Source organism: Hippocampus bargibanti, linkage group LG04 (assembly GCF_051943395.1).
Source record: "Hippocampus bargibanti isolate YZ-2025 linkage group LG04, ASM5194339v1, whole genome shotgun sequence".
NCBI classification, from domain to species: Eukaryota; Metazoa; Chordata; class Actinopteri; order Syngnathiformes; family Syngnathidae; genus Hippocampus; species Hippocampus bargibanti.
The window spans coordinates 13,700,257-13,715,246 of record NC_142737.1 but is presented as its reverse complement, the minus strand read 5'-3'; the positions used below and the strand labels follow the sequence as shown (position 1 = coordinate 13,715,246).

Genomic DNA, 14,990 nt, shown 5'->3' with positions numbered 1-14,990 from the left:
TATATGCAATAAGTTTGAAAATACACCATTCATTGGGGGTGCGCCTTATAATCCGGAAAATACAATACTATGAATTAGAAAAATTGTGAATCTGTTGTTACTAGTGGTTGGCAACGTTCTTTTTTATCATGACATTGAACTCAGTAAATACACTATCCTTCAAAAATGTCCTATTTTTATTTGCTATTTTACCAAATTTGACCCATTCACAAAACTGAAACCTGAACATAAAGATGCAAAAAGGACACTTTGTACAATGTTATTTCAGGGTCCAGTTTGGCCAAAGTCGAAGCTTTAGCTCTTTGAGTCATAAAAACCTCATCATGAACATGGAACCTCTGGTACCAGCCCTGCCCTCGACTAAGGAGTACGACGAGACAGCGGCAGAAAACGGTAGGCGGATACTCTATTCCTCATCCCACACAAACTGAGGGAGGTCTTATGTATGCTTGCACGTACGCAAGCCCTGACATAAAACACTAATTGAGCAGCTGATGCCCTCATCCCTCCATCAATTCGGTCTCCCTGGAGATGGAAATCGCCGCTTGCTAAAAATACCCTTCCCATGATCCTCCCTGAGGGTGCCGCCATGTCTGTGTATGCACGCTTCTCCCTTCCTTCCTGTGCATGTCAACGTTGTTAATGTGCAGTGTGCAATGTGAGATCCCTCAGACCGAGCATGAAATTCAATTATACGGGATAATCATGTGCTCAAATGTGTTTGTACTGACGAAGAGAACATTCACAGTGGTCTGTTATTGCTTCAGTGCGTTCAAATGTGAAGGGTCGAACCTTGAAATGATGATGATCCGGTCAGACCTTGACTCACAAGAGGAATTTATTCTGCAACAAAGCTTGTAACATTTACACAAATTAATTTTCATTTAAAATAAAATGAAATATCACCAATACATTCCCTTCTGGATAATGTATACATTTTTTTAGTTGCCTATTTTTTTTAATAAAGTATATAGCACCGTATTTGATGGCAACGCGAAACGTATGACCAGAAAATATACAAACTGTAGTCCATGTCATGCTTTTCAGATGGTATTTGTGTCTTGGAGGTGTACCTTTAAGAAGGGCCTTGCAGGTGTTTTCTCTTTGTATATGTGTGTTTGACATTTTATTTTGCTCTATAAAAAACCTGAAAGTGCACCAGTGGCCATAGTTATCGGTGCACTTTCACAAGCGAGGTTTTACTTTATTCAACGTACAGTTTCGCTTAATCTCATTTGCTGTTCAATTTTTAGTTTACAAGACCGCAAAAAAAACAACAATAACAAGCAAAATAAAAAAGCCTAAATGATTGAATGGATCATAACGCACAAATCCTGTAATTTCAAGACCTTTAAAGGACAATCGACATCTCCGGACAAGTTGTGTCCATAATTTGTAAAATGGCTTCAAATGACTTCTACTGAGCGTATTTTACAAAGATTCCACCACATATAGCTATATTCTACGTTTTAAGACTCGCGCTCAATATTCCGGAAGTCTTGTTTTTGAGTTGGTGACGAGTCCTCACCCTACGTCACTGAAGGAACGGCCCTAACCGAGAAAGGACATATCTTGCATCACCTGAATGCATTTCGCGGTACTTTGTTTGGTCTGAAAACTTCATGTTGATGGCGAAATTAGAAGGAAAACACATAAATAACTCGATGGTGCATCGTTGTGTGTTGCGCCAAGACTTCTACAGTGTATTTGATGTTCACTTACAAAACGTCCCAGGAGACAATTTCCACGGAGCTTTGTCGCCATCTTCTGCCTTTTTTTTGGGTACTGTGAGTACTAAAGAGTTTGTCACTACATTTCTCTCCAGATGCATCAAAATGACTGGAACAAATTCTTTAATCGATTGCAAACATGCATGCTTTGCTCTTCAGAAATATTTGAATCATATTCATAACTGGATGAGTAACAAGAAAGCATATTTTCAGAATATGAAGCCCTTGTTCGTGGTGTCATGCCAAGACGTCTTGGCATGACACCACGAACAAGGGGGCGGGACCTTCTGAAACTAACCACTTCCGGTTTCTAATTGAAGTACTTTTTAGACACTTTTTAGACTAATTTTTATTGGTGTTTTGCATTTGACTAAAATATCATAGTGTGTGTTTTGGGCATTTTAGATGCTATAAAATGTTTTTCTAATGTCAGTTAGGAAACAAAAAAGTGATGTCGGTTGTCCTTTAAGTCAAGGTACCAGTGAAGTGGAGCTTGTGTTTCCTCTTCAATCACACCTATTAACTCATTCGCTACCATTCCCAAATTTATCCGGGCATTGAAAAGTGTGTCTTGGAACGCCATTCATTTGCCTTTTGTCCATGATAGTGTTTTGTTACAGCTTCAGCTGTTGTTAAAGCGCTATATACCGAAAATCAATCTTCTTCTTGTCCTTTCGACTTTTCCCTTCAAGGGTCACCACAGCGAATCATTGTCCTCCATCTTCAGAGGTTTGTTTTGGCCAAGCTTTTACGTCGGATACCCTTCTTGACACAACCCTCTGTAGTTATCCGGGCTTGGGACTGGTACAAGAAGACACTGGCTTATGTCCCCTTGTGGCTACAGAACAAGCCACTCTATGAGCTTGATAAAGATGATGATGCTCAGTAAAAAGCTCCCAACCACAAAATGGTCATCGGCATGGCGACATTCAAAAAAGCAAAACTCACCATTTGATGACAATGCTCTGATCTTACCATGAAATGGGCATCTCTTTCCCTACATTACATCACAAACAGAACTTCATTAAGATGCTTTCTCTTCCAATGATATTATATCTTATTTACCTTTTGGCTTTTCCCTTCAATAATAATAATAATAATAATAATAATAATAATAATAATAATAAGGGTCCTGCAATTTGAGTGAAAATGACAAAAACCCTGGCACTGGAGTGGACACATTTTTGCATTTGCATTTTTGTCTGCCCTATCATGCAGATGTTTTCATTTGAATTTTACTGTGCTTAGAATATCTTGTTTTTGATCCTTTCACCCCCCACCAGCCCCTTTCAAATTGCTGCTGTGGGCTGCAAATTTCCCCATTGTTGGACGATTAAAGGTTTTCTGATTCTGAAATTGAGAGACTAGAATAGGTTATCTTATCTTAATATGCATCATCAGATGGTTTGCTGCCCACTGTTACACATGCCATTGCCATTGAGAACCCACTTATTGTTACACACCAGCAGTGGTGAGATGACAAAATGTAGTGTTTCGAGTGTGTTGAGTGCATCGAGTGTTTCTCGTGTATCTGCTGTAAGGTGGCCTGAAGGTCTAGCCCCTTTAAATTGTGCAATTTTCAACAAGACTCTTAATCAAGACTCTTAATCCATCCAGTGTTTTAAAGAAGAAAAAAAGAATGTTGAAGATATAGCTTCAAGCCACTGGGGAATTGTGGAAGGAAGAAATGACTAACATTTAATGGTGGTTGTGCCAAATTTGCACCCACACCCACAGGGTCTGAGAAAACCACCTGTTAAGTCCAGATTGATAATGTCCGTAAAAGTTCTTCACAAGGTGTTGTGATGTTTCCTTCACAACTTTTAATTTTCATGTCATTGTCAATCCCCATCCTTATAATCCGTTCTGATGCCATTTATTATCCGTAAAAAGCATCAATCTCAGGTATGATAATCAAAGGGTAAGATGATAGGAAGCTGGACACGATGGATCCTTCGCTCTTTGGTTTCCATCACAACTTCACCTTGGAACCGTCGACAACCAACCGACTGTAATGACATTGGTATAAAGTGTCACTGCCATCTCGAATCACCGTCTATATTCAGAGCTCTAATCTCCGACATTCGAAAAGCGTTGACCTTGTTATGTTTGTGGAGCCTGTCCCCACACACTGACACCAGGCTATCACTTATGGATGTTCTTATGCCCTGTTTTGTCAAGGAAACTACTGGACTTTAATGACACGCTGTACAGTATGTTCAAGTGAGTTGTTCTCACTATCAACCAGCCTCGCCTTTCATTCACAGTTAGAAAGTCCAGATCTTCAGTGACTAGCAGCTGTACTCTCTAAAACGAAAGGTCAAATAAAAGGCCCACCAGGTCCATTTATGTGGCTCGCATACGCAAATCACGTGTCAACTTGCTAGGATCTCTACCAAGATGTCAAGTTGTCATCGTCAAAAGAAGTCAAATATTTTCATTTATTGTGTTCATGTAATAATTTTGTGGTTTCACTGTCATCACGGCTACAAGATGTCCGTAAAGCAAATAGGATACCACTCTTGACAACCCATCACATTTCCATCGAACAATGAACGCACTTGCGGACAAGCAAATGTTGGGAAAGACCTTCATGCGGCCGGAATTGAAGAGAGGAAAAGGAAAATGATCCCCATCCCATCCCGGGTCAGGATCGCCTCTTGTTAATCACAGTTAGATTAGTTAACCCTCTCCCACCCGGACTCCCTTGGTTATATTTAGAATTTGGAGCTTTGGTTGATCTGCCTGTAATGCCCCTGCAGTCTTTGTTAAGATGGTTGACATTCATATGAGTCTGTGGCTCAGAGAGAGAGAGACAGAGCAAGAGAGAGAGAATGTATCTGGTCAGTGTCGCCCACTGTCTTTCAAGTGCGTACATCAAGGCATGTGTGTGTTCAGATTCCAGATACCGTCCAGTCAGTTTATGTTGGGGGCGTCGCTGTGGACGGTTGGATCTGAGTTTTATCATCAGACTCAATCATGGAGGTTGTTGATCACCGGAATGGAACTGCCCAAAACAATTTGGAGTTGGAAGGAGCCGAGCGACCTGACCGTGGTACCACATGTACCCTGCCGCCAGAAGAGATAGAGGCCAATGTTGTGAAAGAGGAAGAGGCCGGGCCCCTAGAAGTGTTTTATCCGACGGAGGCCGCCGAGGATCCGCCGTCGTCATCTTCTGTAGTTGTGGCGCAGGCCTTGAGGTGCCAAGTGAAAATCACCACCCAGCGTAGCCTTCATCTACGCATCGCCAACCACACTGCACGGGATGTGTATGTCCGACTGGTGGGTCACGGGGGACAGGTCGCCGGGATAAGTGCCGGAATACCAAGGAATACACCCGAGTCAAGTAAGATATAGAGATCTATGGTGTGGAAGCATTGGAAGCTCAATAGGTTGTAGACAGTCTATGGGATACTGGTCTTCATCCAGGTTCAATGTATATATTGTGAATGTTTTTGTGTATTTCTGGCTAATAATGTTTTTATTAGCGGACAATGCGATTGACGCAAACCGCCGGATGCATGAAAGTGACTCCTCTTGCTATTAATAATAATAGTACAGAGTACGGGCTAAGATGTTAAGGAGACAATATTAGCCTGTCCCTGGAGTCGTAGCATATGTGGTGTCAATGAGTCATTGACGTGAGTGAGGGAAGTTGTTGAGTGACCGAAACTTGTTGCGCTAATAGGCCGTCTGTGAGTTTGTCAATCATCATTGGAAAGGGAAATGGACAAAACTGCCTTTAACTCATTCACTGCCATTCCCAAATTCATTTGGGAATTGAAAAGCATAGCGTGGAGCAGCATTCCCAAATTTGTTCGCATTTAGTTTTTTCTTGCGGAGGGTGCCGATAAACTGCTGGTCAGACCTCTAGCAAGTTTTTCCCTCCCACGAGGGGGCAAAATTTGCCATTTGTACAGCCACCCCTATTTAAAACACAGATAACTCCAGACCTTTTTAACTTAAGAATTAACTTTTTTTCTGATGAAAGAAGAGAGTCTAAGGTTTCTTACGCTGCATTGAATGTTTATGTAGTTCTCAATATTCTGTGGGTCCTTCAATTTGATTAAAAATTACAAAAACTCTTGCACCGGAGTGGACACATTTTTTTCACATCATCTGGCAGTGAAATTTTTTTTTATTTGTTTACAGAGTCAGCATCTGCCGGTGTCAGAGTTATCACTTGACAATATTTTAACAGGAAAGAGAAATTAAAGTACTGTAATATATCAAGTGAATAGATTCTTATTTTATGTTGGCACAAGACACATCTCCAAAAGTGCATTGCATTCACTCCTTAATGTAAATTGCAAACTCTTCTTCGAGTCAAGGAGACATTTTAAACTGCACGAGATGTTTCACTTTTTGGCAGGTTTTCCAGTACACTCAATCGACCTTGTCCTGAGTCTTAAAGCTGACCCGGCTACATTTTTATTTTCAAAATGGAAGACGAATAAATCTAAGTGATCATTTCAGGAGATATACTTATTATTTGATCTAAGTAACAGAGCTGAAGTAAACACCTATAACGAGACGGAGAAATGTATTCGTCCTGTGGGTATTGAGCCACATGCAAACATCCTTGCTCATGCAGTTGGCAGTTTGGTCTTAGTGACCACAGTCAAACAAGACCCAAATCCACAAATGTTATATCAAATGCTAATATTGGTTGCTTTCTCTTTAACCTAAAAAAGCTGTTTAAAAAAAAATCAAATAATTCAGATTGAGATGCTCTATTATTGTCTGTCACAGTCAGATTGGACTCATTTGCTCCGACTGGTGAGCAGCCATTTTGACATAACTTCTACACTGGATCCTGAAAACCACATTGCGCTGATTCTTGTCCAGGCTACCCCGTACTTAACTGTCAATTTCCGTCATAGTAAACCAAACTACACTGCAGGTAGAAATAGGGTACAGTTTGACTACTTGGGGGGGATGTCCATCGTGGGTAAAAATACACCCAGCTGTCTTGGACGCATCAAAGTATGGGGGGGGTTGTTGGTCCACTAATGGCTTGTGTTGTTTGACTCCGCTTGTCAACGCTTTGCTAATCCACAGTTTATCTCTGGTTTCAACGAGAAACACACGACCCCCCCTCCACACACACACACACACACACACACACACACACACACACACACACACACACACACACACACACACACACACACACACACACACACACACACACACGTGCTAAAGAGGACCCTTCAGGATTTTTCTCTTATGGTGAAAATGTGACAGTATGTACACTCACTGTGACAATTTATGTCGGAGACTATAAAGTGCTTTACTCTGCGAATTATGTTTTCGTGTATGTTGCCTTGCTGTCAGTCGTGCGGCCGCTATGTTTTACCGGCATGTCGACGCCATCTTGTGGCTAAAATGCTGCACATTCAGGGAGTTTAATGTCACACAGTATGCCTTCACGCACTGTTTTGCGAACAACGAAAAACAAATAATGATAAAAGTGTGCCTAATATATCAAGTGAAAGTAAAACTGATAGTGTAGTGATATCTTCGTTTGAATGTGGTGCAGGCAGTAGAGGTTTAGGTCCCACTCATTTACGGTGTAAATCAAATATGATAAGGTGGCCATATTTTGATTTCCTATCAAGAACATTCCGCCTGGCATTGAAATACTGAAATGCTAATCAAAAGTATCATAAACTATATGATAAACTGTCCGCTGTTGTAACTTCTGTCTCTGAAAGGGTTAATGTAAGATTGCATTATATTGAAAAACATGCAGACTGACTGCAGTTATGTAACATACATATATATATATATATAACAGACTTCTCAGTCCATTGACTTCAATGCTGTAATAGTAAACAGTTGTCATTAGATTAAAACCAAACAATAATTCTAATCAAATGAGTGTAATCTTATGAATTAATGCTTCTATCTGAAATGCATTTCATGTCACCTCCCAGGCTTTGTCGCTGTGAAGGACTCAGTAGCGTTGTCTCCCGCCAACTCTTCAGCTGCTATTGCAGACCATCAACCAAGTATAGATGGAGCGAACTGTGCATCAGACTTGACGCCTGCCCGCCATACCATGGAGACTTCATGTATCCCACCTCAGACGCCCAAAGCGGGAAGCGAAATGGGTGTGGACGAGGAGGCCGACGGAGAGCGAACCATATCTGAGCTTGTCTACAGGTTTGTTTGATTTTACAGGCACATAGTGGTCATTTCAGAGCTTGTTTCCTTATAGCTAATCTGGGTTGTCAGATTAAATTGTATTGTGGCTTTTTTTTTGCCAAAAGAGCCAGCCTTCAGAAACAAAGGATTTGAACAATCCAAGAAAAGGAACATTATTTTTTTATTATTATATGCAACGTGTTCTCCTGCCCAAAATGACCGTTCATGAAGAACATGAAACTTCTGCACAGCAAGCCAGCCTTTTATCACAAAAATAATTTTGCACATTTTTTTTCCTCACACAAAAAAATCAACTCACTCAAAATGTCTCAAAATATATGTATATATATATATTTTTTTTAATATTTCAAATATATATTGAGGCCAAATACCCGTTATCCCCCGATACCCCGATATCACCCGTTGTGGTAACATAAGACTTGATGCAAGCATAACTAAGACATGTTTGCCCTCTAGTGATTTGTTGTGATATTACAACTTAAAACTTTGATTGGGGGGACGTATTAAAGACCGTCAAATAACAAAAGCCTGTGTTTAAATAATGGCCACTGAAATGTTTATATCGACCAATATTAACCCTTTCAGGGACAGTTACTACTGTGGACAGTTTATCATGTTAGTAGGCTATGGGTCGCATGTGCTGGTTGTCCATCCCTGCTGAAGCTGGTGGTCAACAATTTAGCATTCACTGCAAGTGATATAGTCTGCATTAATGTACTTCATGAGGCTGGGTGGCCTCTTGTTCATTGACTAAATATGTGTCCATGCATTCCTCCTTAGCCCTTGCGCCAGCATGCTTCCCACCCCGGTGGATGACAGCCAAGAAGGCGTGGACCTGCTCTTCTCGTCACCCGTCCAGAGTCCCGCCAGGGTTCTGAGGGAACTCCACGCAGATCCCGACATCCAGGCCCAGCTGGAAGCCGAAAGGGAGCGCGATCGGGCTTTCGAACGCGTCCGTCTTGCAGCGAGAGGGGGCAGCATGGGTGTCCTGAGCCTTCTGTCGTCCAATGCCCGTCTAAACGCGTGCGTGTTGAGCATGGCCAGACTGATTGTCGCCCTCACCGGCGTCCTGATGGTCACAGTGCCCACGCTGCTGTTGCTGTTGGAGTCCGATCTGGATGTGTCCTTCCTGCACGAGATCCGCCAGACTCCGGAGTTCGAGCAGTTCCACTTTGAGTACTACTGCCCCCTTCGCCGCTGGATTGTGTGCAAGATCAGCATGGCCACGGATAACTTGTGGTGGGACTGAATATCGGATGGGAAAGCTCTCGGACCATGTGGATAAAAGAGGGAAGGCATCACTTCAGGGAAAAAGAAAAAAAAAGAAACGGATGCCCAAAAGTCATTATAGTGATCTTCAGACATGACATTGGAGGGAGAAAAATTCTAATTTGGGTTTACAAATTATGGATAAAGTGGGCTCAAAATACTGATTTGTGGTCACAAATGATTGAAAATTCCCAAGAAAGAAACTAATTGAGTAGCTGAAAATATTTCACATGAATAACTTGGAAACCTGTAAGAAAACTGAGCCAAAAGACTGTCTAATTATAGATATAAAAATGTCAGTGTAGCATGAGTCAACATGTAACATATAAATTGCTATTTTGTCGCCAGTATTTAAGTTTAATGTACGCACTTTATATTTATGTTTAGCCACAAATGATTTCTAACAAAAAAGAAATTATGGCCATCAATGAAGTGTAACATCCACACAAAATATTAATTAGTGGTAAAAAATTACAATAAATTGCACATAATATACAAATTTGCGACCATGAAGTAGGCAAAACGCCAGTGCAAAATAATAATGTGAGTGTAATACCATTCCCGGGAACAAGTTGGACTTCAGAACAAGCAAATGAAGCACAACTTGGCTAGAAACTATCCTGCACTTTTAATGCGTGGAAAGAGATGTCTCAGTAAAGTCCTTGCCGGTACTCAAATTTACTAACCAAACAACCGGTCCAGCAATGTTTCTAAACTCACTCAGAGGGAATAGATGATTACTCCCTCATATCATATGGAGGATTGACACATTTCTTTGTAAATAGTATTGAAAATGAATGAGATGTCAAAATAATCTGGACTCCTTGTCAAAGGGCAGTGATGGCTAGCTAGCTAGCGAGCGGGCAACCTAGCTAGGAACGCGCAAGCTAGCTAGGAGCGGGCTAGCTAGCGAGCGAGCAAACTAGCTAGCGAGCGGGCAAGCTAGCTAACGAGCGGGCAAGCTAGCTAGCGAGCGGTCAAGCTAGCTAGGAGCGGGTAAGCTAGCTCGCGAGCGGGATACCTCCACAGATTTAAGATGTAAGTGCCATTTTATCAAAATCATCTTCTTAACTTGTCACTGGGACTATTTATTATTTATTTGTTTTTTAATTTGCATTTGAAACTTGTGTGTGCTTCCATTAGAGAAGGTAGTGGTTGGCACCGGTCACTGCTTCCTTCAGAATTAAAAAAATATTCATATTAAATATTCATGAGGCCAAAAGAGTAGACAAGGCAAACAAATATATATCCTATTTTTTGATTATGTATTTGTAATTGCAGTCATCCAAACATAATGAAAAGTAATTAAATTACATTTCATAATTATGGAAGGCCAACTTGAATGACATTGCTAACACGGCCCACATTACATTTTCTTACAAGTGCGAATACAAACATCAATTTTCGAACTGGATGCAAATACATTTTAAAAGTAACATTCCTTCAACTTTAGTTTCTATAGGTGTGCTACATTTGCTTGCCAAACTGCCCAATCAATGAATTAACCCTTTCGTGCAACAATCATCATAACCTGTCCAATCATGATAAACTGTCCACAGTAGTAACCGCAGTGCCCGAAAGGAGTCATACCATGAATTTGTGTTTTTGTTTTACTATGTGGCCCTAAATTTACATTTTTGTCCCGCTTTGGCAAAAAAATCATAATTTTGCATGTTCCACTTAATATTTGACCCTAAACTGGTCTTTAGTGTGCATGTAAATTCTCCACCTACCTTTTGTCATGTCTGGATCTTCAATGTCTTAACATGTCATTTAAAAATATAGCCAGGCTTAAAGGACAACCGACGCCTCCGGACAAGTTGTGTCCATAATTTGTAAAATCACTTCAAATGACTTCTACTGAGCGTATTTTACAAAGATTCCGCGGCATATAGCTATATTTTACGTTTTAAGACTCGCGCTGAATTTTCAGGAAGTCTTGTTTTCGAGTTGATGGCGATGCCTGGCGTGACGTCACGTCTGGAACGCCCCTGACCGAGAAAGGGGCACACAATGCATTTTGGGTACTTTGTTTGGTCTGAAAACTTCGTGTTGATCCGTGTTGATGGCAAAATTAGAAGGAAAACACATAAATAACATGATGGTGAATCGTTGTGTGTTGCACCAAGACTACTATTTGATTCTAGTTGACACAAATTCCTAGCAGACAAATCAGCCAATTACCAACCGAGCTTGGGCGCCATCTTGTGCATTTTCTTACACGGGGGCGGGACCTTCTAAAACTCGCCATCCCGAGGTTATTTTGAAGTAGTTTTGGGACACTTTAAGTCATTTTTATTGGTGTTTTTTATTTGCCTAAAAATATCAGCTGCGTGTTTTGGGTATTTTAGATGCTATAAAACGTTTTTCTGATGTCAGTTAGGAAACAAAAAAATGGTGTCGGTTGTCCTTTAACATGTCATTCAAAAATATAGCCAGTCTTAACTACCGTTGCAACAGTGAGTCTTGGACCTGCAGAACATCACAAGATGTGATCACTTGTCAAGATTGACATTTGAGGCCAAGGAAAACGGACAAAAAGTGCTGGCAAAAGGCAGTGAAGAGGTGCAAAAAAGGAAGGAAAAAAAACTAAGATGCTGACGAGCGGATGCAAAGACTTTTTGCCTTGAGTTTTGTTGTTTTATAAATCTTGTTTGATGAGCGCTCCAATTGGTCCCCTGGCATGTTGATCAAAGAGTAGCGTGAAAACTTACCACCCTCTCCCAAGCCAATGTGGTAAAAGAAAAAAACACTTGGTACACAAGTAGTTTTTAAGCTTTTGTACATTTTTATGTGATGCGAATCTTTCAGGAATTTTTAAGTCAGAGGATCTACTTTGATCTTATTTTGGAGAATTTGTCAACGTTTACAAGTGAAAAAAGGGGGAAAAACAAGCAAAATTACCAATGGGAGACAGGAGGTGTATTTTTTACTCTTTGACTCCATCAGCACAAATTGACAGTGAGTCTCTCTGTCAGACCTCGCGGTGTCATTTTGGTAACATGGTAGGATTTGCTTTGTTTGTGCTGATAACAACAGACCTTGTCTTCATGTTACACGCATGGAGTTTTGGAATGCATGAAAAAAATGCGGAATACTAGAATGTTGGGTTTTTCCTAAACGAAGAGTTGGGACGAAGAAGGAAGCGATGGACAGGGGTTAATTTCAGATCTGTGTCGTATGTTTCCTGTGATGTGTGTCGTAGAGGACGTTTTTGCCTGTAGCTCTTTTCCACAACACTGTCAAAACTCTCCTGAGCATCCCCGTCTCACAAAATGCTCATTTTCAAAATTCTCTCTATCCAAGCAAAATCAAAACCAAAAACCTGTTGCGCTCTTGGTAGCTTTCGTTCAGACTGTCCTCCAGTTAGCTATTGTGATCAACTTCTCAGGAAATGATTCTAGCAGCTCCTGTTGATTACGTCTACTTACACTGGGCCTTCGTTAGCAAGCTCAAGCATTGTTCTTCCCTCACTGGCCATCACTCACAACGGTTGCGGGCGTGCCCACCCCATTAATTTCATGAATCAGTTATCCTGTATCTAATTCCAGAAGCCCAAATATGGATATTTACCAGAATACTCACACTTTTGCACAGTACCATATATAACTTGATATATACAGTATTTATTTTAAGTATTTGTTTTCGCTAATTCACACAAACTGTCATCATTGTGAAGGCATTCAGTTGATACAATCACTCCTTTCAAAGTCACTATAAATGTTTCCTGCCTCATACGAATATGCATAACTGCACACATGGGTGGTACCCAGCATGCATACGGAGTCAATATGCAGCGATAAAGCATTTAATTTTCCTACTGAAAATCAACAGAAGGGCCATATCATTATGACAACAGCCGCATTGTCAGCATAGTAATTGCTGACGACATTTTGGTATTTCAAGGTAATTCTCGAACAGTTTCATAGATGTACAGATCACTCGCGGGAATTTTTAAGAGCCTGAAAACCTGCATGTCCTCATTTTGTAAATATGATGTTAATGTTAGCACAAAAAAAGAGATAAAATGAAATATGTCGCTCTCCTTTGTCTTGTAGTCTTGGATGCCTTGACCATAATTAGAACGCATGAGACATGATTTATTTTTTCAGAGATAATACAGTTAACATTAACCCAGACTTGGAAATTGACTAATGACACAATTTCAATTTCAAATTTTGACTTCACTATCAAGATTTTCCTTTTGTAACTGCCATCGTTGCTATGCTTGCACTGCATCAAAACCCAAACTCAAGGCTAACGGCGCATGCTTGCATGTTAACATGTAATATGGCATTCCTCGCGTGCTTGAAATGAATTTGAATTAGCCGAATGTGATTAGCATCGAGAATAATGTTCAAATAAATGTGATGGAGTTTTAGACAAATGTCATGCTCACAAAGCATACTACTAGCTTTGCTAGCAGCGTATTCCGACTCGTTTGAACAAGAACCGTGAGCCATTTTGAGACTTAGCTTCAACAATAACATGACATCTCATTAGCTTCGCTTGTAGCTTAGAATTTATGCTAACAGCAAAGGGTGTTGGCACACAAACACGCAGGCACTCACATTCAGACACCATTTGATATTGTATCCAAGGGCAAGTTTTTGGGATGATAATTTCAGCAAACATGTACATTACATTGAATTGTTTATAAATATACATGATAAAGAGTGAATTTTATTCTATTTGAACTCAGGTGTTTGCCGGTGGTGATTGGTTGGAGGGAGACATTTCAGAATTGTGTGAGCATGTGGCAGACTAAAGTAACAGCCTGCTGATTTTTCTTTTATTTTTATTTTGAAACTTCCCCTCACCCTTCCTCTGGGACAACCAAGCCTTATGAACTTTGTGACGTGAAACATTTGAATGTTTGTATGTCATTCAGAAGAAACTATGTGTTGATTTCTCTATGTTGATACTGCCACAATAAAGCTCCCTAATGTAACATGATGCCTACTCATATCGAGCATTGGAAATTATTTTCAGGAGAAAATACCTTTAACGTTGCACAAAGCTTCGGGGAGGATGAAATGAATTGTACAGTTTACGTTTTGCTTTTTGCATTGCCTTCATCCATTTATTGTTTTTTTAGGTGAAACTTCATTGTTAAGGATGCAACAGATGGTTACATGGATGGGTGTCCATATTCTGGATCTGCTGCGGTACTGCCCCACATACCGACTCTGCAACTTTTGACAATTTTGACTGGTGAGTGATGCACACATTTTTTTTTCTTTTCTTTTTCTAAATACAATAAATATGAATATTGTATACTGTAAGTGCTGAAAACATGCAAAAACAGAGTTGTGCGGCACTGTTGATATTTAACATTGCACACTATTGCCGCCATTTCCGTTGTCGTGATTCTTTAGGCGTTGATAAAACAAAGTCAGCACGTAAGTAAGTTACTTGTTAAAGGCCCATTTCCAAATCTCCTTTTAAAACTTCTTTAAAGGACAACCGACGTCTCCGGACAAGTTGTGTCCATAAGTTGTAAAATGGCTTCAAATGACTTCTACTGAGCGTATTTTACAAAGATTCCACCGCATATAGCTATATTTTATGTTTTAAGACTTGCGCTGAATATTCCGAAAGTCTTGTTTTTGAGTTGGTGACGAGTCCTCACCCTACGTCACTGAAGGAACGCCCCTGACCGAAAAAAGGTCACATTGTAGCAGTCCTTCCATCACGTCAATGCATTTTGCTGTGCTTGTTTGGTCGGAAAACGTCGTGTTGCACCAAAAAGAAGCAGAATAGGGCGACAAAGCTCCATGTAAGGAATTTATCAGCCTGTGGAAACGGGCTGATTAATTC

The 14,990-nt window shown here is 40.5% G+C and overlaps 1 protein-coding gene across 5 annotated transcripts in view; it reads left to right on the top strand.

The window, feature by feature from the left end:
* Window positions 1–14,148, top strand: part of frmd3 (FERM domain containing 3) — a 144,673-nt gene extending 130,525 nt beyond the window's left edge. For all 5 annotated transcript variants that reach the window (XM_088994162.1, XM_088994160.1, XM_088994157.1 and 2 more), the window contains 3 exons: window positions 269–393; window positions 7,670–7,898; window positions 8,682–14,148. In XM_088994162.1, coding sequence (XP_088850288.1) covers window positions 269–393; window positions 7,670–7,898; window positions 8,682–9,150 — 823 coding nt within the window. In that variant the 3' untranslated portion in view covers window positions 9,151–14,148. The remainder of the gene's footprint in view (window positions 1–268; window positions 394–7,669; window positions 7,899–8,681) is intronic.
* The last annotated feature ends 842 nt before the right edge of the window (window positions 14,149–14,990 follow it).